This window comes from Aethalodelphis obliquidens, unplaced genomic scaffold, assembly GCF_003676395.1.
Source record: "Aethalodelphis obliquidens isolate GAN/ISIS:26980383/991018 unplaced genomic scaffold, ASM367639v1 scaffold97, whole genome shotgun sequence".
NCBI lineage: Eukaryota > Metazoa > Chordata > Mammalia > Artiodactyla > Delphinidae > Aethalodelphis > Aethalodelphis obliquidens.
The window spans coordinates 2,888,813-2,915,071 of NW_020838041.1; the positions used below are offsets into that span (position 1 = coordinate 2,888,813).

A 26,259-nucleotide genomic window follows, 5' to 3' on the forward strand; every position below is an offset into this window, starting at 1 on the left:
GGCTGGTCCCTGCATTCGAGCTTACACGCAGGATGGAAGCAGTCATCTTGGCCTCTTCCTGAACCAGCCGCAAACTCTCTGGGCTCTCAGCCCCTTGCAGACGCAGGACCAGACCCACAGCGTGGTTTTCTGTGTTTCCCAAAGTCCCAACTCTCCATAACTGTCTCTCCGCCCCTCTTTAGATGGCCATGCTGCTGAAACTTCAGGAGGCTGCCAATTACATCGAGTCTCCAGACCGAGAAAGCATCCTGGACCCCAACCTCCAGGCCACGCTCTGAGGGCCCGGCAGCCAGTCGCAGGACAGCAGGACGCGGCCACTGCTGCGTGCAGCCTCCTCTTCCCCGCTTCCTCCTGGGCGCTGGCTCTCTGGCCACGAGGACAGGAGGGGGGAGGTGGAAGGAGGGGGCGGCTTCCTGGTGCTGCACCTTAAAGAACGCCCGGTGGGACTGGTGGGTGGACCTGTGTCCCCAGGTACATTTCCTGGCCTCCTCTCGTGACTTTGGGGAAAAGATGATCCTGGGTCTTTTTCCTTGATTTCTTGTCTCAATTACAAACTCCTGAGCTTTCTGGGGAGGGGTTCAGAAGACATCAAACAAGCCTGCAGTAGTTCCTAACTGATGCTCACAGACAACTCAGAGACACGGCCCCGTGGGGGAATCTGCTGGGGGAGGCGGTGGCTCCCCAGACCTTCCCGCGGACCCTGCCCAGTTCCATCGCCACTGCCAACAGCTCTCCCCGCACCCCAAGATTTGGCTGCAGCCCAGAAAAAGAAGCATGTGATTTAAAAACGTTTAAATCAATCTGTAAAGGGTTTAAAAAAAAAAAAAAAAAGCAAAAGCTGAAGCTGGAGGGAGGAAATCCATTTGCCTGGGCAGGGAGCGTGCCGCCCGCCCTGCCGTCTGGACCACATGGAGGCACCGACGAGACGGCTGTGAGCTGAGAAGCTGCCAGACCCCAGAGGTGCCACCACAGCCTTCAGAGAAGCACCGCCGGCTCCATCTCAGCCTCTAATTTAACACGCATGAGTCAATAAACCCTACTTTTTTTACTTTTTATTTTTGTTTTTTCTTTTGTTTCCATTTGCCCCTCCCATTTGCCTATTTATTCTCCTCTTTTTTTGGTTTGTTTTTCTTCCCATTTCCTCCCACGTCCACGAGATGCTCACGTTGCTTTTCCAAGCCGCTCTTTGGAGAGCCCGATGCCACCTGATTGGTACCAGCTAGACACCTGCCATGCCACTGTGTCTGCCACCCTTGGGGCTCACGTGGGACATGTAGCATTGGCTCAGCAGCGGGACACGAGGGACCTCGAGGTCCCTTTTGAGAAAACACACGCTCTGCCTGGAGCCCGGCGGCCAGCCTCTGGAGGAGAGCGCATCGCCTCACCCTGATACAAGATCTAATCTGAGCTTCCCCGTGGACCGGAGGAAAACCGCAAACTGGAAGTCTCTCTGTCCTGGGGCCTGTGGAGCCCCTCGCTGCGCTATCCTGATGGCGACCGCTTTGCCCAACTGAATCCACAGTCCCCAGCCGGCCTTTACTGTTGGTTTCGAACAAGTGACTAGTCCCTTAGGAGTGGACATCCATGTGAGATGCTCCCAATCAGAATATAAGGAGTTCGATTTGGTGGCAGAGATCTGCCTTCCAAAGGGATCCACTTTTTGCAGAAGTTGCCCTGAAGTTTCGGCAGCCCTAATTCCTTCATCGGACAAGCACTTACAGGGCGCTTACCGTGTACAAGTCACTAGGTTAAAAAAAAAAAAAAAAGACGTGGGCCCTTACGTTCACAGTCTAGCAGGAAATGTTAACTTCCATTAAATGTACACGTCTCCTTGTTTTCTGGACCGTCAGGATCACCTGAGAAACGGAGCCAAAACCCCAGGAGCCAGCCAGCGAGAAGCCCGTGATTAGCTGTCCAGCGCACTGGGTTGTCTGGTGAGGCTGCGGTTTGGGGCTCTGCAGACCAGGGATGTGTGATGAGCCCGGGCCCGAGTGTTTGCTCTTCAGATCCCCAAGTAGCACAAGACCTTATCAGAACCTACAGGCACACGAATCACTAACCAGGATCGCTCTGTCCCGCCAAACCAAGGAGTAGCTGCCTCTGAATCTTCATATCGGAAGACTTTCATTTAGGTCCAAAAGGTGGTCCAGATTGCTCCCTCCAAAAGCTTCTGCATTCACCTGGTGGCCGCCATGGGTGACGGGCTCGTCTCTGCTCGAGACGATGTCTGCTGATGCTGCTAGAGCCGTGGAGACCCCCAGCTCAGCCGGAAAATATGCAATTCTGAGCGGGAAGAGGCTGCTTGTCCAAGGATGGTGCTGACATCACTGCCTTAAGGTCTCTGCCGTGCAGAAGGAGGAAAGCCCCGCAGCTGGGCGTTCTAGCTTGGAAGGACGGGGAGACACCCGAGCGGGCCTTCTCTGGGCTCTGGCCTCTCGTGGCCCCTCCCCGGCTGCAGTCCCGTGGCCGGGCTCAGGCTCCCAGCGCCGTCTCCACCCGGGGGCTGAGCCTTTCTCTCTGTTCTCGGTGCTGCCCAGCCAGTGCCTTCGGTCATGGGCGTTAACTGGCTACTTGAGAAAAGGAAAGGGGTGACCCCCTTCCTCCATTCCAACTGCCTCAGACCCCCACAGCGATTCCCGCTTCCCTGGTCACCGTGGATACCACCGCGAAGTTTACGTGGATCCTCAGCGGGCTGGCTCTGGAGGCCTCAGGTTCCGGCGTTTCATCTCCGCTCCCGGAGGATCCACCGCTCTGCTCTCGGCCGACTGCCGCGTTCAGCCCGGGTCTCCAGCCGCCTGCCTCCAGGAAGCGGGATCCCATCTGGCGAAGTGGCACTGCCCCTCCGCCTCCCCTCTGGAGCCTGGACCCCTGGCTGTGGGCGTGCATCACCCCCCAGGAATCACGGTGACATGGCGACCGGGGCAGGCCGAAACTCCTCACGGTGCTAGGACCCTCGGGGCGCTCATCCCGAGTCCTCTGGAGCTGAAGCCCGAGCCCCACTGCCTCCACCCTGGGATGAGTGGCCAGTGCAGACCCACAGCATTCTTTCCCACCTACACCCTTGCTTCTGGGTCGAGACCACTGGGATCCCTCAGAAAAGAAAAGCTGGGTCCCAGGGCTAAACTCTCAACGCCCAGCACCTTGAGAAGAAGCCGGCCTCTCCAGGACTGGAGTGTGTGCCCTCCCCCGCCCAGCCCCCAACTCCATTCCTCACCAAAGCCGGCGAGCAGACCACGTGGCTCAACGCCCAGCCCCGCTTCAGGGCAGAGGTGCGGCCGCGGCCCCTCGTTCCTGGATGAAGGAGACCAACGCGTTTTGTCCAGTGTATTTGTCCTCAGCCCCTGCCTAGGCACGAAAAATAAAGTACTAGGTGATGGAGGCCAGCAGAGGACCCGATGTCTGTGTGTGTCTCTCTCACAAGAGCAGCTGACTGCTGCCACTCCCTATTTTCTGAGCTTCATCGAGTATTTTTTAAAACCTCTGCTTTGAGGCAGCTCTGCGGTGCTTATCTCTGTGTGTGCGTTGAGTGTCAGCCCAGCATCTTTGTCACGTGGTCGAAGCCTCGGGAAGCTGCAGGGAAGTTGGGTTTCCTGAGGCCCTGGGGAGCCCCTACTGCAGAGTCCTTAGTGATTGACATGCTAAGCTTTGGTCACATGCTAAGCTTTGGTTCTGAATTACCAACCTTCTCCACTCATCTATCCATACTCCTTAAGGACCCAAGACAAAATAGTGATTTTTTAAAAAATTTTTATTTCTTGCTTTCTGGTTTTCCTGGTTTGGGCCTAATCTCACCATTTCTTCGCTCCTAGCTCCCTGAGACAAGAGGGGCACTCTTCAGTCTCTGAGGTCACTTTATATCCTGTACTCTTCCAAGAGGGGGAAGAAAGCGGCGGTGACCTGCGCCTTCCCACCAGCACCTCACACACACCAACGCTGCCCAGGGGTGAAAGTTGCCTGCATGAGTGGGGCTTGGCCCCGTGAGCTGGGATCAGGGCGAGCCTCCGTGCTACGTTAGGGACCCTTTATTGCAAGGCGTTTGGGAGAGGAAGTGCACCTGTCCTAATCACACATTAGACGAGGCATTCTTCCTAGGGCTAAAGTCATCTGGGTCACCAAATGTAACTTCTCATCATACTTTTTTCCCTTACCTAAGGGAAGCCTTACCGAAGCTGAAGCTAGTAAGTAGACTCTAGTCCACTAGTAAGCAACCCCCCTCAACGGATGGGATGAAATGTGCGCTTCCAGAGGGTTCACTAGTGGAACCCCAGTACTCTCTTATGATGACTGATAACTACTAGTGAGTTCTGTCCACGGCCCCCACCAAAGAGGCCGTAAGAAAATGGTCTTAGGGACACTGTGTTCCCAGAAGGCCAAAGCCTGAGGAGAATGCCCTTTATGATTGAATCCATTTTATATATTCATGAGCCCTCAGTCAACCTGATCAGGGGTATAGGGGGCCGCCACCTTGGCTTGCCCACTGCTGAGGGTCCTTGCGTGCGTGTCAGCTCCAGCCACAGACCCTGCGAGAGACGGCATAGTCTGAATGTGAGGCCACCAAGAGAGATTTGGAAGCTGCAGAAATACCAACACAGTGGGAAATTAGCCTGTGTGTACTGGATCCTCCCAGTTTGGTGTTTTGGTTCTTAGTGGTTATGCCACGGAGAGTTTTGCGTGATAGGCATGGTCATGGAAGTAAGTGAACACTTGGCCCCTTGATTCATCTCTTCTTTTTTTTTTTTTTTTTTTGGCTGTGCCCCTCGGCTTGCAGGATCTTAGTTCCCTGACCAGGGATTGAACCCAGGCCACAGCAGTGAAAGTGCTGAGTCCTAACCACTGGACCGCCAGGGAATTCTCACCTCTTTCATTTCTTTTTTCTTTCTTTTTTTTGCCTCCTCTCAACTATTTATTCTGATTTCTAGACAAGTGAGTTAATTGGATAGGCCCCCGTGACAGACATTCCCTACTCAAATTCATAGCTTTCTGCCAAAACAACATATTGTGTGCTGCTATATTTTCTGCGTCGGAACTGGGAGCTGACGCCCACCTCTTTCATTTCTTAATATGTTCTTACATATGTTTCCAGACCAGTAGCGTTGGCAGCATCTGAGGACTTGTTAGAAATGAAGTTCTCAGAACCCATCCCGGACCTGTTGAATCAGAAACTGGGGAGAAGCCCCAGTGATTCGTGTCTTAACGAACCTCTTGGTAATTCTGCTGCACACTACAGTTTGCAGCTCACTGTGTTAGGGAAAGCCAAGGGTCAGAGTCCCCACACTGGGGCTTTAGGACCAAAAATAAGGTCCTCGGTTATAATTCAGACTTTAACATCAGTTTCAGAGTGTTCTCGTGCTTCCTCATGATTCTGTTCTTCCTTTCATTTAACAGAAAGGACGGGTATGTGTGCCTTTGGGCAGAAGTTAGGGGGGAATGCTTGCATCTCCTAGTCAAACACAACCTTCAGAGAGAAATGTCATGGCTCTGAGATTCCTAGGGGCTTCCCAGGGGGATGTAGTGGGAGAGCTCTTCCAGGTAGCTCTTCGGCTGGGTGACGTGTCTACTCAGCCTTTTTCTGGTGATATAATAGGATGAGAATGGCTTAAAAATGTGACTTGCATTTCCATGAAAACTTGTTCTCTTAGCAGCATCCCTCGCCCTTGCCCCAGTTCTAAAGGGCACTGCCAGGTCTGAGAACCTGCGAGAACCTCCTGCCTGCCCCCCCCCCCCACCACACACACACCCCGGCCCTGCTCAGTCCGCAGGAGAAAGGTTGAGGCAGCGGAGTACCAAGTCGTCGGGGTCATCCATCCTCTCCCCGCACCGGGACACACAACTACTCATGGCGACAGAATAAAAACAAATTTTTTTTAATCTAAAAGGAGCTTCATACCTTTCCAAACTCACAGACCCCCACTGGTGGGGCCTTGTGGGAGATGAGGTGCGTACAACTGGTTTTGTTCCAAGTTTGTCCGTTTTCCTCATGAGAGCACTTGTGGGTGGAGGACGAAGAACCATCTGGCATTGGGCCTCCTGGGCTCGGGGACCAAGCAGCTGGAAGAGCACGAGAAGGCGAGTGAAGCACTGCACTAAAGTCGCCCCGGGCCCTTCGTCCAGCTCCTGCGGGCTCTCCCCGCATCCAGGCCATGTCTTGTGTCTCCAGACAGAAGATGTGGATGGGAAGGCAGGGGTTCCCATCCCAGTCCCATCCCAGCCCGTCTCTGGGCCACTGCTGTGCGAGGGCCTCCCACTTGCTGTTTTTTGGGTTTTGGTGTGTTTTTTTTTTTAACAGAACAATCTTTTTCTCAAATGAATTCCAGCCCCTGCTGGGTTCCTTTCCTTGTCCCTAACGCACCCGTCCCCGTTTTAGGCAGCGCTGTTTGTGTGATGGAATCTTGTTTCTCAAACGCATGGCGATCCTCAGGTGGAAGGTGGGCAGGAATCTTTGTAACACTTTTTTTTTTAAATTTATTGTGCACAAACCCCCAAACCTGGATATGTGTGTGTGTCTGTGTTTATGGTTTTTATCACTGGCCCTCCCTCTTTCAACCTACCCCCCTTTATATCTGATGTAGAGAAAGTGAGCCGTTGTACATAGTTGCGGTAACAATCACAAAGAGAGCTGGGCCGTGCCCTCGGTGATTCATCTTCAATAACAAAGTGGTTGAAAGTTAAGTCCATGCCGGGCCACAGAAGAGGCCTTCCTCCATCACTGCCGGAGGCCCCTCACCTGGGCCCTCTGTCCATCAGGCATGTCTCCTCCCACCAAGAGTCACCTGTTTGACGCCATTTGCATTTCAATAAAGCTATCTTCTGTGTTGCCCTATTGCTCTCTCCAGCTCCCTCTGTCTGGTTTCTGTTTCCCTTTATCTTCTGGCCTGTGCCTTTTATCGGGAAGGTCATTTGCCAAACCCAGAGGTAAGAGCCAGCTGCCTGGATATCTGATCCCCAGTCCTAAGCAGGACTCTCTCGGCCCCTTTGGTTGAGGGTGGGGGGGGGTCCTGCTTGCAGACTGGACGCAGCCTCCTTCACCAGAACTCGAACCGTCCAGCCCAGACCTCGGGGCTCTTTGAATCCTCCCTCCACTGCCTCGATGTTTGAAAACATACCACCCTCTGGACTTGCCTAAGTTTTCTTCTTGGGGTAAAAGTGACTAAACCTCTGAGAAAAGAAGCTGTTCTAATAGAGTTCTGCTTCTGGCCACTGAAAGAAGGAAAATAGGAAGTCCTACTCTGCCCTACTGTGGAACTGTGGTGTCCAAAAGGGCATCTTTCCCCCACGAAATTGTGGTGACACAAGCCACCTCTGCCCTCTAGTAGGAGGTGGCAAGTGGGTTTAGAGCTCTCCTCAAAATAAATAATCGAGGAATCATTCTTTCGGAAGAATACTCAGCCGAGGTGACTTAATTCCTGTGATCAGCTTAGCCTCTGAAGTCTTAGAACTGGGCTAGAAATTGCTAACTAGTTTCCTTTGCCACTTGGGAAGGAGTCGTGGTTCCTAGAAACGTTTTCAAGGCACTTAACCTGAACAGCTTACTAAGAAATGCCTGTTCCCATTTGCTCTGACCCTGGCACTCCAACGACAGCCCCATCCCTGTGCCGCCGCGTGCTTGCCCCTGCCCTGCCTGCACTGCTAACCCCTCTCTCAACAATCCTCTCCGCTTGCTCCAGGCTTTAGGAGTGTCTCTGCATCTTGAGCCATGTCCCCGAGCAGCCCGGGATGGCCATACTAACTACTTAGCCCTCCACCCTGTAAGGTCCAGCCATAATTTCCCTGGAAAAAAACTTTATACTTTCTCAGCTAGTAGGACTTACTCTCAATAGGACTTGTAAGCACTTACCCCGGACGGAATTCCCTTTCCCACGCTGCTCTCTCCTGGCCAGCCACGGTCCAACCTTGAGGTTGGGTTCATCCACCTGAAAAACCAATGGACTCCCCACCGCCCAGTCGACGCAGATTCCTTCCCCCGACCTTTGGATTCCTGAGGCTAAGAGATGAAGACTCTCACTTGTTTCGGGGCAAAAGCGGTTGGTTTGAAAGAGAAGCTAATTCCGACCCTCTCCTTAAAGCCTCGTCCACCCATCCCCATCCCACCCTCTCCTGACTTAGTATCTTACGCGTGCAGAACCGGTGCACGTGGAGTCAGAGGTCACGAGCTGCGCTCCCGGCAAGGCTGCTCAGCCGCCGTTAAGCCGCAGGAGAAACCCCACTTCCTGGCCCCCCGGCCAGGTTCCTGCGGAGACTGTGCAGTTCTCGTTCCCGCGGCAGGTGGCGCTGTCTCCGGAGGCTCGGGCCTCGGCCCCGCCCTCGCGCGCTAGCCCGGCCAGTGCGCAGGCGCGGCGTCGCGGATTGGCCGCGCGCAGGAGCCGTCCGGCGGCGGCGGGTTGGGCCGCGGGGCTGGCGCGCGGCGCGGAGCAAGATGGCGGCGGCGGCGGCAGCTGGTGCGGCCTCCGGGCTGCCGGGGCCGGTGGCCCAGGGGCTGAAGGAGGCGTTGGTGGACACGCTCACCGGGATCCTGTCCCCGGTGCAGGAGGTGCGGGCGGCCGCCGAGGAGCAGATTAAGGTGCTGGAGGTGACGGAGGGTGAGTGAGGCGGGCCGTCGCGAGGGCGGCGGGTCTGGGCCGCGCTGACCACTGGCCGCGCTTCGGCCGGAGGCTGGGCCCGGGGAGGTCGGGGGCCGGGGAGGCCTGGGGCCGCTGGGGCCCGGCCGGGCGGAGCGCGGGGCCGGGGGCACCGGGCCGGAGCGCGAGGCCGGAGTGGGGGCGGGGGCTGGGGCGGGGGCGCGTTCTCCGCCGGACGGTGGGCCTGGGCGCGGCTGTCAGCTGGGGGCCTGGCGGGGCCTCCACATGTTTCCCCGGGAATCAGTCATGCCTGTGCGGCCGCCTCCCCTCCCCGCCGCGTCCCCGCCGGTTTTCGGAGCGGCCGGCACTGTTCGGAGGAGCCGATCGTCCTTTGTCTTTGTGTCTTTGTCCCCCTCCTCCTATTGGAAGCTTGAAAGTGATGGAGGAGAAAACAAGCCGTTGACTTGAGGTTGTCCTTCAGTTCCTGCCGAGCGGGCCTTTCTCCAGGCCCGGGGCAGCCACGCTCCGAAGAGCATTAGATCCTGAAACAGGAGGAGGGAAATCCGCTCGGGGTTTATGTCAGGAATACGTCTGGGCTGTCGGGGCTTCAGTGGCAGAACTCCAAACCTGCGGACTCCTCCAGCTCAGCAGGCTGGTCCCACCACCTCTCAGAGTGTCCGTAGGAGTTGGCCCGCCTATGGACTGAGGGTTTTTATTGAAAAGAACTTAAGACAAAGCTCACTTAAATTTAATTTTATATTCTCCCGCAGCATGAGAGAGCTCTTGAAGAACTAAATTATCTCTATTGGAAATACGTTGCGATTTGGGATCTAGCAGGTTAAGGACCATTTTGAAGGCCCAGTTGTAATTGTCATTGTCTTGTGAAATGTCAGATCCTATAAGAGGAGCTGTGCACAGATTGACCTGTAGGAGTTATTACAGCCTACTAGGTGAAATTCCTTTATTCACGCTAACGTGTCTGCCTCCCTTGCGTGTGAAGGAGAAAGGGTGACAGAGCAAAGGAACCTCATCACATTCAAGTTGCTACTTGAATAAAGTTGAAGGTCCGGTACCTTCCCTGAGTGACACCCAGGGTTCCCGGTGCCCCAGGCATAGGTCTGGTGCTTTCCTACAAAAGGTGAACCTTCGCTCGTGTTTGAACTGTCCAGCAGCAGCTCCAATTGGGCTCTGATCCCTTCGACTCTAGCCAACACCATGGTCTCATCTAGGCAAAGTCAGTTATCATCTTCTTGAGGTCTTCTTGAAGTTCTGCTGTCCTACTTCGTCTTTTTGGGTCTCAAAATAAGAAATTAAACAGAAGTGCAGAATTTTGCATTTGATCTAGGCCACTGATGGGAATAGATTCTCTCTCTCCCTCTCACACACACGCCCCATAAGTTACCGGCAACCTGTTACCAGTGTGCTGCGAGCCGTGGAGAGGCTTTGACACAGCAGCCTGCTGTTGGTGACCCAGTAGGAAGGCACGTGGCTCACAGGTTTGGGATGTGATGTGCAAGGTTGAATCAAGTCTGTGGAGTTGAATGTGGTACTTTGGACCCTTTGGGGGTTGTTTGTGTTTTTAAATAGTCTAATTTCTTTTGTTTATTGAAAAACTATAGAAATCCACCCCTTTCAGTAACCTCTTTTTGAGATGGCGGATGGTGATCCGTTCCTCAGATACAGTACCGTGCTTCTCTCCTTTCCTCTTCTGGTGGCCTTTCACAAGTTGTTTTTAGCTGTGGGGTCCCGAGTACCTCCTGTCTTCTCTTCAGTCTGAATGTCACACATTTCCTTTGCGCGACCAGTTTCTTTTCCTTTAATGAAAGCAGAGTACATGCCTTCCCAGCCCGGCTTTAGCCAGCAGTCTGTCCTGAGGACGCACGCAGGGCATTGCTCCCACTGTTAGAACACCCTGCAGGCCTAGGCGAGCAGCCGTTCCTGCAAGTGAATGAATCTTTTCCACGCCTTTGGAGCTGCTTCACGTTTCAGTTTTATCCTAGTAGAAGAAACCTTGCTTTCTGGTCCTAGGAAACACATTTCCTTAAAACTTGGAGTTGATGGGGGATCTGGGAGTTGGTGTCTATTATTATGTGTGTTCTTTCAATCCTTTTTTGGTTCCAAGAGGCCCAAGATTGGATGACAACCAGATCTGGTTGTGTCTAGTCCCTCTGTCCCCTCAAATAGCCACACTGCCTTTAGGAGCCTTATTATTGCCTCACGTGGGAGGCTGGTCCCAACTGATCCTGAAGATTAACCCATCTATTCCCTTTGACAAAGGGAACAATTTCTAATTTAATTTGGGGGGAAAGACACAGGTCAGCTGTCAACTCTCTGTTAAGTGGACAGATAAGAGAGGTGGCCATGCTCTGACCAGATTCTGGAGTAGAGGAGATTTTAAGAAGCAGTTATCTTAGAAAATTGAGGTGCTAGAGCCCAAAGTACATCCAGGTCATTCAGTCTGCCAGCTGGTATTTTCCGGGAAATAACTTGCCTGTTATCACTTACCATGTTTCCCAGAATGGGAACCTGTCCTCTTAAGCCAAGAAACGGTATGTATGTCAGAGACCCACCTGACTTGTATAGTGGGCTGATTTTGAAAGGATGAAGATAGGCTGCGCCCACCAGCCTGCTCTCCTGGGATGGTCTTCTTCAGTCCCTGTGCTTGCTGTTTTCCCTCGTCACTTGGAATGTGAGGGAAACCCAGCAAACCTTTCTCACTAGTGAAAGCCTATTTCACAGGGCTCAGTGGCAGAGGAGATGGTGCCACTAGCCGCCTTCTTCAGACAGCACTCACATCCTGAACTGAGAAACTTATTACTTGAAAGTTGGAGGTTCCTCTGCTATACAGTATTCCAACAGAGCATTGGTACCCTTTTGTTTCCTTAGGAAGACTGAGAGTTTGAGTTTTATCAACAGGGTTTGTAGGAATTTAGCTCTACCTCAGTAAAGTAAGAATTAGTCTTTTTGATCTGTTAGAGCATTCTTCTAATTCCATTTTGTTTACTAGGTGGGATCATATCAAGCATCTTATGAACACAGTAATTAAAGAGAAGGAAAGTTTGTGAACTGCCAAAGGTCTCTTACGTCAAAGTCTAATGTTCTCTCAGCTTTATGAGCTCTTTTTCGTGTGACTTATTACGAGATCGTGACTTTTGACAATGTCAGCTCTCTTTTTTTGGTGTATTTATGCTTGACTTTTTTTACATCTTAGAGCGAAGTTATTTGCTTTTCTTTCCTCTCTGTTTACCGTCCTCTAAGAGCAGCCTCACCTGAGCGGTGGAAGGTGTTGCTTCCATTCTGAAGCTTTAATTCTCCAGGCCAGCCAGTGTAGCAGAGCCTTTCTTATATGACTAGACTTAGGCCCCAGGTCACTTTCTTCTTTTAGTCACTTCTTGTGTCTGTTAGAAATGAAGACATTTGGCCTTGACTTAGTCTCTTCTGTCTTGCTCCCAGCAGATGTGTCACAGAAGATACATTTTTTCTTGCCTCCCACCACCATTATATTGAGCTGGGGAGGGGGCATTATCTCTCCCTCGCTTTCCCTGACATCCAACGCTGCCGAGATATCTGTGTTGATTCCCCATCTTAGGTGCCTAGAGAGATGATCCTGCTGGTGGAAGTTTGCTTTCTCGTTCTCATGGGCGCTTTTCTGGCTCTCTTCCAGTGTAGCGTAAGCACTGTCACCTGCGAAGGGAGCCCTCCAGGATCCAGACGCACTCCTGGGCGTGTGGCGGGCACTGAGCCGAGCGGAAGGCGGCCACGCTCGGAAAAAGGCCAGTGGTGCAGTTTTCTTTTTCCTTTCAGCTGTGGTTTTGTGAAAAACCCTGTGAGAAAGGGGCACTTCTCCAGAGCTCTCCTCAGAACTCCCTCCTTCCCAGACAGTCCCTGTCCCCAGTTCTTCCTAGTAGGAGCCTTCCTGACTGTCCAAGCCTCATGTCTCCAGTCGACCCTTAAGACCAGGAGCATGTGTTTCTCAGTTTATCCTTTCTCCTCCATGCTCTCCTTTGGATCTTCCCTTCTCAGCCAAGTTATAGAAGGATCGTGTTTTTGCCAAGTGGGGTGAAATGAGAGAAAGAGGAGTGAGGAAAACCAGGGAGGGCGGCAGAGACTAAAAGGCTAGAGAATGATTAAGGAGAGAGAGCAAAAGATTCCTTAGGAAGTCAGAGGCTACCATTTTGGGTTGGATTAAAGGTTAATCCAGAACCACTTAGAGTCAGGGTACAAACCCAGGTTAACCCAACAGGTCTGTCCTTATTCACCTTGGGAAAGGGAACTAGAGAAATTAAATTTCCTAACGAAAATGGCTTTAGAAAGCTAACTTCATACAGCCCACTTGAGAATGTCCCCCTTTGGCCTAACTTCATAGATTGAATCTTAGTTTAATCTGTAATTGGTCCTTTTCAAGCAAGACAGAATAAAGCAGCCCTGTCTGTCTGTGTCTCTTGTATTTTCCCTGCCTTAATCATCCCAAAGTAAGTTATTCAGCTGTTCTTTCTAATGCTTTCTAAAGAAATTATGTTAATTTCAGAAAAACTGGAAATCCCCCAACACACACTGAAATGTAAGGACTTTTTTCTTTATGGATATACTTAGTTATACTTCATCAAAGAATATCGTATGATCTCTGTTAAGTGAATACCTGTAAGTAGGATTGTTTCTACTTCACAGAAGTCGTCAGTGGATAAGGCAGTGGTGTTGATCAGAGTTAAAGTAAGTCAGAGAAATTGAGGGTTTTTTCTGGCTTTTCATCCTGTGAGTTTTACAGAGCACAGAGTTCATCACCCGCACACCACCACTGTCACGTCTTGTCAGAGATGCTTCATACAGCTTTTAAGTAAATTAAAATTAAACTAACAATAAAATTAGATTTTATGATATGAGACTTATGGCGACTGATATCCTGTATTTCTAATGGGTATATGGTCTAGACAGACTAAATTAGGTTAAATAAGATAATAATTGATATTTTCCCTCATATCTCCCTGTAACCTAATGCACATGAGCTCTTTGTCTTTGAATTTGGGGGGTTTCCAAACCAGAGTTGATCGTGTCACTGTTTTTGAAACTCTGGGAGCCTGGAGGAAAGAAAATCTATTCTGTTTATCCATTCTGTTTGAAAAATTTGTCTTTAGATGATCCTCTTTGAAGATTTTCTTTCCCATTAAAGCTTTTGAACAGAGAATCATGTTTTTCGAACTTTCGAGCTTCTGCTTTCATACGTGGAGGAAATAAACTTTCAGAGAAAATCCATTCTGTAATGCTTGTTGTGGGTATGAGTCCCCTGGCTGACTTAGGTTCCTGGGCTCCCACATGGATCTTAATCTTCTGATGATCCCTCACTCTCACCACCTTTTACAGTCTCAGTGATGTGTGACGCACGGTGCTTCGTGGAAATTGGGGTGTGATCTCTGATAGGTCCCTGGACAAGAGGAATTTAAAGATTATGTTATAGAATGAAGGGCTCCCAGTTGTCGCGACCCTCAGCAGAGTGCGAGCACTCCCGGCGCTCAGACGGAAAGCGTGTATTCACACTAAGCTTTTCTTCAAAGAGTGAACTTGAGGTTCTCAGGTGGATGAGAAAGGACCCCTGTGTAGAGTTTGCCTGGTCTTCCTGCTGTAATGGCTCTTCTGGTCGGTGGGAGTGTGGACTGACGGAGAAGGCCTGCTTCCTTCTCCCTTCCCCTTCTGTGAGCCTCGGCGCGAACCCGACGGCAGCATCTGTGCTTACTGGGAGGAAATTATTCAGATTAGTTTAAGCTTTATAGTCTCCACTCGTGTTTCAAGCCCTCCTCAAAAAAAGTCCTCATTTACACCTCAGTGTCTTTTTCACACCTTATGATTAAAGATTTTGTTTATCTCGATCTCATTACTTTGTCCCTGTAGTGATGATCCAGAATTTGTACTCTCGGCAGGAACATTAAAAATGCATATCAGAGTGGTCCATGCAAAAATTATTGAAACAGTGCTGTAAAAGAAAATACTGCGTGGCCTGGATAATTTGTGAATATGTTTATAGTCATTCTGAAGGACCTCATGTAGGCTCGTCAGAATTGGTTGACAGTATCCAGGGAGCTAAGCTTGGGTAGACGGTGACGTTCTTAGCAGACTTAGGGCCATAAAGTTAGCATCCATTGTCACACCAAGTATCTGAAGTCAGAGGAAGTCTGGGAGCCTTACAGAGCGTTACAAGTGCTCTTTCTCTCTCTCTCTTTTTTTCTTTTTTTTTGGCCACGACATGCTGGGATCTTAGTTCCCTGGCCAGGGATCGAACCCATGCCCCCTGCAGTGGAAGCTCGGAGTCTTAACCACTGGACCGCCAGGGAAGACCCCACACATGCATTTTAGAGTGCTTTTTTCCATAATCTTGAACATTGGTTGGTATCCAAGAGGTGTTCCTAAGTTATGTCTGGCTCATCTGTGTTTTAGTCCATTTGGAAAGTTGATTCCCGTATCTTTGGGTTGTAGGCACCTACTGTTTATTCTGTTAAAAATGGGGTTTTTAGACTTACCAGAGGCTGAAGTCGCCAGATTAACCCTAAGAATTAGAATGGATTTCAGCATCTTTAGCGGTAATTTTGCAGGTGTGAAGTGTTTGCTTGTGATTTAATCACTTAATAAATGCTTTAGAAAGAATGTGGCGGCTTTTTCGGTGGTCTTGCGAAAATTCTCCTTTCCTGAGTGAAATGATAGGTGCTGTAAGGTTGTATCAGTAACTGAAGCTTAAAATAAGGGTGTAATAAGAAAGAGTTAAGAATCTAAGAATTCAGTAAGGTAGCGTAAATTAAAAATACAAAAAATTAAAATATAAAAACCAATAGCCTTCATATACACAAACAGTAAAAGGTTAGAGAATATAATGGTGTTTTTTTAAAAACCCTTTACAATAGCAACAAAAAGATTAAATACTTAGGAATAAAATTAACAGGAAACGTGCAAAAACCTATTAGGGGAAACTTTTTAAACATTCCGGAAAGCCTTAAAAGCAGACATGAAATGGAAAGGTGTGCGCTGTCCTTGGATAGCACAGCTCAGCATTCTAGATGAGTGAGAAAGGTTGATTCTGAAGTTCATAGAAACATAAGCTTGGAAGAAATAGCTCCAAAAACACCAAAAAAGGAAAACTGTGAGGAGGGACTAGTTCTACAAGACATTAAAACATTATGTAGGGCTTCCCTGGTGGCTCAGTGGCTGGGAGTCCGCCTGCCGATGCAGGGGACACGGGTTCGTGCCCCGGTCCAGGAGGATCCCACATGCCATGGAGCGGCTGGGCCCGTGAGCCATGGCCGCTGGGCCTGCACGTCCGGAGCCTGTGCTCCGCAACGGGAGAGGCCACAACAGTGAGAGGCCCGCGTACCGCAAAAAAAAAAAAAAAAAAAAAAAAAAAAAACATTATGTAAAGCCTCTATAATTAAAATAAGCAGTGTGGCACTGGCACGCAAATAGGCGAATAGAACTGTGGAATAAAAAAGAAAGTCCAGAAGTAGACATGAGTAACTATGGAAATGTAGTATTGATAAAGGTGGCATCTCAGATCATTGGGGTAAAGATGGACCTTTTCATAAAGGTGCTGGGACAATTGGGTGGCCATTTGGAATTAGATCAGTATCTCACAGTAGACAAAAAATTAGCTTCAAATGATTAGGAGTCTAAATATTTAAAACATGAAACCATAAAAGTTTTAGAAGAAAGTATGGGTGAATTTTTCTTTATCCTTGGCATAAAGAAAGGCTTTCTAACTATGACTCAAAATCCGGAGGCAGTAAAAGATTGATAAATTTGACTACGTTAAAATTTTAATTTTCATGACAAAAAACACCATATAAAAAGTCAGTACCAACAAAACAAAATTATACCTAGGCCTATCATATTCAAACTGCAGAAGACCAAAGACAAAGAGAATATCTTAAAAGGAGTGAAAATAGTGCCTTACCCATAGAGGAACAAGAATTAACAATTGGGCTCCCCTGGTGGCGCAGTGGCTGAGAGTCCGCCTGCCGATGCAGGGGACACGGGTTCGTGCCCCGGTCCGGGAAGATCCCACATGCCACGGAGCGGCTGGGCCCGTGAGCCGTGGCCGCTGAGCCTGCGCGTCCGGAGCCTGTGCTCCGCAGCGGGAGAGGCCACAACGGTGAGAGGCCCGCGTACCGCCAAAAAATAAAATAAAATAAAAAAAGAATTAACAATTACACTGGACCGCTCTCCAGAAGCCATATAAGCGAGAGAAGAGTGGAGTGAGACATCTCAAGTGAGGATGGAGAAGCTCACCACCTAGAGCTCCGTGTCCCCGGAGACCAGCCTTCACCACTGAAGCAGTAAGACCTTCTCAGACAAACAAAAATCGAGGGACTTCATCACTAGCAGACCTGCCCTGCAAGAGATGTGAACAGGAGTTCCCGAGGGAGAAGGGAAATTACACAGTAGAAACTTGGACCTCAAAACAAGCTCAGAAGAAATAAATAGAGATGAAATTTTTTTAAGTCAGAAGACAGCTGACAAAGTGAGAGAAATTTTCACAGCATATACCACAGACAAAAGGGTAATATCCTTAATATATAAAGAACTCTTAAAAATCGAGAAACAAAGGACCAAAACCTCAATAGAAAAATGAGGGGGTGGGGCATGGACAGAGAACTCACCCCTCCTCCTAAGTGTCATTAAAAAGGCACTCAGACACACACAAATAGTTTAAAGTGCCTCATGATTTAGAGAAATACAAATTAAACAACATTAAGATATCATTTCTCCTCTATCAGACTAGCAAAAATTTTAAAGCACGTTCTGTTGGTGAGGTTGTAGAGAAACACTTTTTTTTTTTTAACTTATTTATTTATTTATTTTTGGCTGCGTTGGGTCTTCGTTGCTGCGCGCGGGCTTTCTTTAGTTGCAGTGAGCTGGGGCTACTCTTCATTGCAGTGCGCGGGCTTCTCATTGTAGTGGCTTCTCTTTGTCGCAGAGTATCGGCTCTAGGCGTGCAGGCTTCAGTAGTTGCGGCATGTGGGCTCAGTAGCTGTGGCTTGCAGGCTCTAGAGCACAGGCTCAGTAGTTGTGGCGCACAGGCTTGGTTGCTCCGCGGCATGTGGGATCTTCCCGGACCAGGGCTCGAACCCCTGTCCCCTGCATTGGCAGGCAGATTCTTAACCACTGTGCCACCAGGGAAGTCCTGGAGAAACACTCCTTAACAGTGCTAGTGGGAATGCACATTGGTGCAGTCCTTCTGGAGGGAAATTTGGCCACACCTGACAACACTACAAACGCACTTACTTTTGACCCAGTAGTCCCAGTTCTGGGAATCTACCCTGAAGATACACATTTAACAATATAAAAATACATGCTGCACACTATTATTTACTGCAACATTGTTTATAAAGGCAAAATAATTGGAAGCAGTCTAACTGCCCATATGTAGGAAAATGGCTGAAAAAAGTATGTGTATCCATACGGTGGTATATTATGCAGCCGTAAAAAAAGAATAAGGAATCTTGAGGAACTGTTTTGGAATGGTTTCCAGATTATAATGTTAACTGAAGAAAAGCAAAGTGCAAAAGAGTATAATACACTACTTTTCATGTAAACAAGAGGATACAAGAAAATACACATGTATCTGCTTGTTTATGCAAAAGAAATACCGAAAAGACAAACCAGAAACTGATTGGTTATCTATGGTGGAGCGGCTGGGGAGAGGATGGAAGGAAGTTGTTAGGGATGAGGAGGGAGCATATGCCTTCTTGTGTAGCTTTAACTCTGAGAATCATAATATAGTTTTACATACCCCCCAAAATAAGTAAATAATTAAAATCAAACAATGGAAGGGTACAATTAGTAACACATGAACCTAACTGTATTACAGATGAACAGTGTAACTACTACTAGGTGTTGTGGGAGGAAAGAACTAACCTAAGTAACTTTGGAAAACAGTATTTTGGTTTTTTGTTTTTTTAATTTTATTTATCTTTGGCTGCGTTGGGTCTTCGTTACTGCTCACGGGCTTTCTCTAGTTGTGAACAGGGGCTACTCTTCATTGCGGTGCCTGGGCTTCTCATTGCGGTGGCTTCTCTTGTTGCAGAGCATGGGCTCTAGGTGCGCGGGCTTCAGTAGTTGTGACGTGCAGGCTCAGTAGTTATGATGCATGGGCTTAGTTGCTCCGCGGCATGTGGGATCTTCCTGGACCAGGGCTCGAACCCGTGTACCCTGCATTGGCAGGCGGATTCTTAACCACTGCACCACCAGGGAAGTCCCTGGAAAATAGTATTTTGACTGTATATTGTAAGACTCAAGTCAAAAAGGACTGTACACAAAAATTATACTCCAGTTAATATATCTGTTTTCCACAAGTGTTAATAGTTCTGTAATTAGTTTCTGTGTATACTAAGATTGAACAAATAAGTAATTTTATTGTAGATAATGAGGGCCAGATTTATCACTATCAGAGAAAGCATTACAAATAAGGAGGACAAGCAGAGTGAACCTTGAGATATTGGATTGGCATTTGAGTTATCAGTAGATAGATGGATGGATTGGCAGGCGGATGGACAGACAGATGTATGTGTAAGCATGGGTTAGTATGCATACATGTGTGTCATAGTGCTGTTCTCTGAGAGGGCCTAGGAGCAGTGACATCCCAGAAGCAGTGAGCACACCTAGCGCCCAGATCTTGATTTCTAAATAGCATTCTCCACTAAAAAGCACCAGGACTCCTTGGAGGAAAAGTTGATTCCAGGGTTTAGGCAGAGAAAATACAAGGTGAGCCTAGAATATCCTGTGATAACAGAATATAAGGAAGGGCTCGAAAAACGATGGGAACATGTGGAAAGGCCTGCAAGAAGGTGTGCTGGCGGCCACAGTGGAACAGCTGAGCAACAGAACAAATAATGAGAATGTTGGGTTAAAACTCATGAAGTGAAATGAATAAGCATGAGTCCACACGGGTCGAAATAAATAAAGGAGACAGGACAGTGCTTCCTTACAAAAGAATTGCAAGTAATTAGTAAGTGTAAAGAGAATAAGAAATACAAAAGCACCACAGGACAAACAACACAGTAATAATTGTTGCAGGCAGGATCCACAGATGGGTGCTAAAATCAGTCAGTGAGTGTTTGAAGAGAAACAGGATATGAACATAATCTCTAAGTATCTCTCTGAAGGTTTTTGTATTCTGTAAAGGGAAAGACAGTACCTTTACAGTGGAAAATCCAGCAGACCGCACATTACCAAGTGGTCATGGTTAACATTACCAATAAGAAAATTTATCAACATTATAATACACTAAGGACACAGCATCACTTCCCTGATATTCTTGCCAAAAATGAATAACCTCAATCTGATCATGAGGAGATGTCAGTCGAATGAACATCAAGATGTGTTCTACGAAATACTGACCGTTACTTATCAAAAGTGGTCGGGTCATAAAAGACAAGGAAAGAATGGGACTGTCACGCATTGGAGGAAACTACTTTAAGTCTAAAAATTATTTCAAAGTTAAACATTAAAAAAAATAGGCATAGGGATTTCCCTGGTGGCGCAGTGGTTAAGAATCTGCCTGCCAATGCAGGGTACATGGGTTTGAGCCCTGTTCCGGGAAGATCCCACGTGCCACGGAGCAACTAAGCCCGTGCACCACAACTACTGAGCCTGCGCTCTAGAGCCCATGAGCAATAACTACTGAGCCCACGTGCCACAACTACTGAAGCCCGCCTGCTTAGAGCCCGTGCTCCACGACAAGAGAAGCCACCACAATGAGAAGCCTCAGCACTGCAGTGAAGAGTAGCCCCCTCGCCGCAACTAGAGAAAGCCCGCACGCAGCAATGAAGACCCAACGCAGCCAAAAATTAATTAATTAAAAAAAATAGGCATAGGGGCTTCCCTGGTGGCGCAGTGGTTAAGAATCCGCCTGCCAATGCAGGGGACACGGGTTCGAGCCCTGGTCCGGGAAGATCCCACATGCTGCGGAGCTCCTAAGCCTGTGCGCCACAACTACTGAGCCTGCACTCTGGAGCCCGTGAGCCACAACTACTGAGCCCACACGCCACAACTACTGAAGCCTGCGCGCCTAGAGCCCATGCTCCACAACAAGAGAAGCCACTGCAATGAGAAGCCCTCGCACCACAACAAAGAGTAGACCCGCCCGCCGCAACTAGAGAAAGCCCACGCGCAGCAACAAAGACCCAACGCAGCCAAAAATAAATAACATAAAAAAAATAGAGCAACCCAAATACAAAAGAGAACAATATGAAGGAAAACATTTAAAAAGAAATAGGCATAGATTATTTTCAGTAGTTTTTCACCTGCTTACCTGGATAAGGCTTGAACATGGAACATTGCCTGGAACAACTTTTTCCTGATATTAAGCTTTTGTATTGCATAAATACCCTTTGGATGGCTATTTCAGTGGAATCTAGTTATGATAGTTAGCACTTACCATGGAAAGTAACTTTAGTTACATCGATAAGAAAGCCAAACAGTGTACTCATGATGGGCAATAAAAATAATAGGACAACAACTGATTTTTTTTTTCTTGTGATGAAAACTTTTAAGATCTAGTCTCAGCAACTTTTCAGATATGCAACACGGTATTATTAACTGTAGTTGACATGCTGCACGTTACTTCCCCATGACTTATTTATTTTATAACTGGAAATTTATACCTTTTGACTCTCTTCACCCATTTTGCCCACCCCCCATCTCCAGCTTCTGGCAACCACCAGTGTGTTCTCTGCGTCTGTGAGCTTGTTTGTTTTGTTTTGTTTTGTTTGTTTGTTTTAAATTCCACATATAAGTAAGATCATATGGTATTTGTCTTTCTCTGACTGACTGACTTTACTTAGCATAATGCCCTCAAGGTCCATCCATAGTGTTGTAAGTGGCAAGACTTCATTCTTCTTTATGGTTGACTAATATCCTATTTTGTGTGTGTGTGTATCTGTACTCACATACATACATACCACGTACATATTCTTTATCCATTCACCTATCGGTGGACACTTGGGTAGTTTCCACATCGTGGCTATTGTAAATAGTACTGCGATGAACATGAGGTGCATATATCTTTTTGAGTTAGTGTTTTCATTTTCTTTGGATAAACACCCAGAAGTGGAATTGCTGGCTTAAATGGTAGCTCTATTTTTAATTTTTAGGGGAACCTCCATACTGTTTTCCATAGTGGCTGCACCATTTTGCATTTCCACCAACAATGCACAAAGGTTCCCTTTCCTCCACATTCTTGTCAACACTTGTTATCGCTTATCCTTTTTTAAAAAAAAATATTTATTTATTTACTTATTTGGTTGTGCTGGGTGTTAGTTGTGGCAGGCAGGCTCCTTAGTTGTGGCTCCAGGGCTACTTAGTTGTGGCATGCGAACTCTTAGTTATGGCATGCATGTGGGATCTAGTTCCCTGACCAGGGATCAAACCTGCACCCCCTGTCTTATCCCCTGCAGGGAAGTCCCGTTATTGCTTATCTTTTTGGTAATAGCCATTGTGACAGGTGTGAGTTTATCTCGTTGTGATTTTGATTTGCATTTCCCTGATAATTAGTGTTGTTCAGCATCTTTTTCATGTGTCTGTTGGCCATCTCTAGGTCTTTAGAACAGTGTATATTCAGGTCCTCTGCCCATTTTAAAATCCAGTTGTTTTACTTGCTATTGAATTGTATGAGTTCTTCATATATTTTGTATATTAAACCCTTAACAGATACATGCTTTGCAAATATGTTCTCCCATTCGGTAGGTTGCTTTTGTATTTGGTTGATGGTTTCCTTTGTTGTGCAGAGCTTTTTAGTTTGATGTAGCCCCACTTGTTTTTGTTGCCTTTAATCTTGGTGTCAAATGAAAAAAAAATCACCAAAACCAACGTCAAGGAACTTACTGCCTATGGTTCCTTCAAGCAGTTTTATGATTTCAGGTCTTTTACATTCAAATCTTTAATCCATTTTGAATTGATTTTTGTGTATGTTGTGAGATAGTGGTCCGGTTTCATTCTTTTGCATGTGGCTGTTCAGTTTTCCCAGCACCATTTGTTGAAGGGTCTCTCCTTTCCCCATTGTATATTTTTGGCTCCTTTGTCATAAATTAATTGACCATGTATGTGTGGGTTTATTTTTACGCTCTCTGTTCTCTTCCATTGATCTGTATGTCTGTTTCTATGCCAATACCACACTGTTTTGATTACTACAGTTTTGTAATACAATTTAAAATCGGGGAGCGTGATGCCTCTAACTTTATTCTTTCTCAGGATTGCTTTGGCTGTTTGGGTCATTTGTGGTTCCATGCTGATTTTAGAATTGTTTGTTCTGTTTCTGTGGAAAGTGCCATTGGAATTTGGATAGGGATTGCCACGGCAGCTCAGGGTCCAGGCTTTAACCCCACTGATCATAGCTCTCAAGTCGGATGGTGAGCCTGTTGTAACCTGTGCACCTGCCACGACCAAGCAGTTCTGAAAGCTGCTGTCCATTCTCAAAAAAGTGCTGTCCGGTAGGAAGAATGTGAGTCACATGAACGTTTTAATCATCTAGTAGCTAAAGGGTAAAAAAGAAACAGGTAAAATTCATTTTTAATACTGTAATCATTTAACCAAATGTATGTAGTGTATTGTTTCAATATGTAATCGATATAAACTTTACTAAAATATTCCACAGTATTTTGTTTCATACTGCGTTTGCAGTCTGGTGCGTGTCTTACATTTCCAGCACGTGTCAGTTCTCGGAGGCCGCATTTCAGGTCCTCAGTAGCCACTTGTAGCTGATGGCTGCCATATTGGATCACGCAGCCCTGGAAGGCAAGATGCGAAAGTTAGGGTGCGCTCTTGGCCTTACATTCTGCTTCCTCTTTTCACAAATATATATTTGATAATTTACTCCTTTGCAAGTATAAATTAGATCTAAATTCAAACTTTTTTTCTTGTGGTAAAATACACTTAATATAAAATTTATCATCTTAACCTTCTTGAAGTGCACAGTTCAGTGGTATTAAATACATTCACGTTGTTGTACAGCCCTCACTGCCAACTATCCCCATTTCTTCCTGTAAAACTGAAACTCTATACTCGTTAAACAGTAACTTTCCAATTCCCCGTCCCCCAGCCTCTGGCAGTCACCATTCTACTCTCTGCCTTTATGATTTTCACTACTGTAAGTACCTCATGTAAGTGGGTACGTACGTACTTGTCTTTTTGTGACTGGTTTGTTCCCCTGCGTGTACTGTCCTCAGGGTTCATCCATTGTAGCAGTTGTTTTAGCCTATTGCAGAATTTCCTTCCTTTTAAAGGCTGAGTAATATTCCATTGTACATATAGACCACATTTTGCTTATCCATTCATCTGTTGACGGTCACTTGGGTTGCTTCCACATTTTAGCTATTATGAAATATGCTACTGTGAACATGGCATACAAATAAATATCTCTTCAAGACAGTGCTTGCATTTCTTTTGGGTATATAACCATAAGTGGAATTTGCTGGATCATATGGTAATTCTATTTAAAAATTTTTAAGGAGCCACCACTGTACTGTTCTCCACAGCAGCTGTACCCTTTTGCATTCTCACTAACAGTGCACAAGGGTTCCAGTTTCTCCACATCCTCTCCAATGGCAGTTTTCTGTTTTTTTGATGGTAGCCATCCTAATGTATGTGAGGTGGTACCTCAGTTTTGCTTTTCATTTCCCTAATGATTAGTGATGTTGAGCATCTTTTCATGTGCTTATTGGCCTTCATAAATCTTTGGAGAAATGTCTGTTCAAGTCTTAATGCTCATCATTTAATTGGGTCATTTTGTTGTTGTTGAGTGGTAGAATTTCTTTATATAACTGGATGTTAGTGGCTTATTACATACCTATTTGCAAGCTTTCCCGTTCTGTGGGTAGCTGCTTTTACGCTGTTATAGTGTCCTATGATGCACAACATTTTTTAATTTTCATGAAGCCTAGTTTTTCTTTTGTTACCCGTGCCTTTGGCGTCACATCCAAGAAATGATTGCCAAATCTAATGTCATGATGTCACGAAGCTTTTGTCCTATGTTTTCTTCTAACATTGTTTTAGGCCTTATTAGGTCCTTGACCCATTTTGAGTTAATTTTTGTTATGGTGTGAGGTAAGGGTCCAACTTACTCCTTTCGCACGTGGATATCCAGTTGTCCCAGCACCATTTGTTGAAAAGACTGTTCTTTCCGCACTGAGTGGTCTATTCCATTGATCTGTACGACCGTCTTTATGTCAGTACTGCACTGTATTGATGGCTGTAGATTTGTGTGAGTCCTCCAGTTCTGGTCTTTTTCAAGACTGTTTTGGCTATTTGGGGTCCCTTGAGATTCCATATGAATTTCAGCATGGGTTTTTCTGTTTCTGCAAAAATCCAATCATTGGGATTTTGATAGGGATTACATTGAAGGATCTAAATTTTAATTTGGGAGTCAGAGTTGTTTGTAGCCTCCCAATATGCATTTCGAGATTACCACTTACGTTGCTTGTTAGAAACTGCTCACTTATAACAGTTGTATTTTTAGGACTAAGCCTGTGAAGGCCAGATTTTCTTAGACCTAATCATCTCTTCTTTGGTGGTGTACATCTGGACAACTCCTGAAGTCTCACCTTTTAATTTTCCTTTGGGGTTAGATAGCAGCGGTTTTTGGTTAGATACTACGTGCATCGCTACCTTGGAAGGCAAGACGGCTGTGCAGCGGTTGGAGGAAGTGAGAGGTGCTGGAGTGTTCATCGCGAGCAGCCCTGCCCTGCTTCTCTTGCTTAGAGGAGCCAATCTAGCAGTCATCAGCACTCTTGGAGCCACTGAATCCTCTGAAATCTTTCCTGTTGGCATCAGGGTTAGAGCTCAGTAAACCGCTATGGTGTTCCTGGGCGCTCCTGGACTCACAATAGACTTTTCCCTTCCAGAATTTGGTGTTCACCTGGCAGAGCTGACCGTAGATCCTCAGGGGGCATTGGCGATCCGTCAGGTAAGTCGAGACTGATTGGCCCAGTTTATAAGTAATTTCCCTTTACTTGGTGAAACTTTCTTATGGGAAAGTGAAAGAATAAGGCCACTTTATAAATAACTTAGAATTTTATACCAGATTTAGATAGACTTCAGATGAATATATCGGGCCGTGTGTATGGTTTGTATGTGTGAAGAGAGTCTTTTTCTTGCTGTGCTACTTGGCTTACTCTTTTCACAGCTGGCATCAGTCATCTTGAAGCAGTACGTGGAGACTCACTGGTGTGCCCAGTCGGAGAGGTTCAGGCCTCCTGAGACCACAGAAAGGGTGAGGAGAGGTACTCGACTTGTCTGCCTGTGGAGATGGTGAGGGCCGTTCTCTGACCACAAGGAGCTATCAGAAGGCCGTGGAGTGACTGGTAGCTGGCATTGCAGGAGCCATGCTACAGATGAGAGAGCTCCAGTGCCAGGCGGACCTGGGTGCAGATGCCAGTTTGCCTTTTACTAGCTATGAAATACTCAAAAAGTATTTTAACTTCTAAGCTTCAATTTCCTAAATATCTAAAATTCCAGCTTTAAAGAGTTGTTTGAGGGTTACATGAAATAACGTTTCTAGTTAGTCCAGTGCTGTGCAACCGTGCTGGGCCCCCAAGAAATTGTGAGGTAGAAGGTCTGGAGCAGCGCTGTCCATTGGAGCTTCCTGCGTCGTGGAAACATTCTGTGTCTGTGCTGTCCAGTACAGCTGCTAGTCTGCTAGTCCAGTACAGCTCAGCACCTGTGGGTGCTGAGC

At 47.2% G+C, this 26,259-nt stretch overlaps 2 protein-coding genes and 1 long non-coding RNA gene across 13 annotated transcripts in view; 2 read left to right on the forward strand and 1 right to left on the reverse strand.

The window, feature by feature from the left end:
- NAV1 (neuron navigator 1) overlaps positions 1–3,391 on the forward strand; it is a 210,709-nt gene extending 207,318 nt beyond the window's left edge. For all 6 annotated transcript variants that reach the window (XM_027096024.1, XM_027096026.1, XM_027096027.1 and 3 more), the window contains one exon: positions 183–3,391. In XM_027096024.1, the coding sequence (XP_026951825.1) occupies positions 183–278 (96 nt within the window). In that variant the 3' untranslated portion in view covers positions 279–3,391. The remainder of the gene's footprint in view (positions 1–182) is intronic.
- Positions 3,392–5,848: 2,457 nt separating this feature from the next.
- LOC113614486 (uncharacterized) lies at positions 5,849–8,231 on the reverse strand. Of its 2 annotated transcripts, XR_003430655.1 has the most exons (3): positions 8,112–8,231; positions 7,835–7,981; positions 5,849–6,048 (listed from the first exon to the last, which is right to left on the reverse strand). It is a non-coding gene; the product is annotated as an uncharacterized LOC113614486 (long non-coding RNA). The 2 variants fall into 2 exon arrangements; XR_003430654.1 differs by lacking the exon at positions 8,112–8,231 and having other exon boundaries at positions 7,835–8,084.
- Positions 8,232–8,393: 162 nt separating this feature from the next.
- IPO9 (importin 9) overlaps positions 8,394–26,259 on the forward strand; it is a 46,261-nt gene continuing 28,395 nt past the window's right edge. Inside the window, exons 1-4 of one of the 5 annotated variants that reach the window (XM_027095968.1) lie at positions 8,394–8,557; positions 12,220–12,328; positions 25,430–25,491; positions 25,711–25,797. In XM_027095968.1, the coding sequence (XP_026951769.1) occupies positions 8,414–8,557; positions 12,220–12,328; positions 25,430–25,491; positions 25,711–25,797 (402 nt within the window). In that variant the 5' untranslated portion in view covers positions 8,394–8,413. Of the gene's footprint in view, positions 8,577–12,219; positions 12,329–25,429; positions 25,492–25,710; positions 25,808–26,259 lie in introns of those variants that run through there. The other 4 variants (XM_027095970.1, XM_027095969.1, XM_027095971.1 and 1 more) reach the window with 4 other exon arrangements.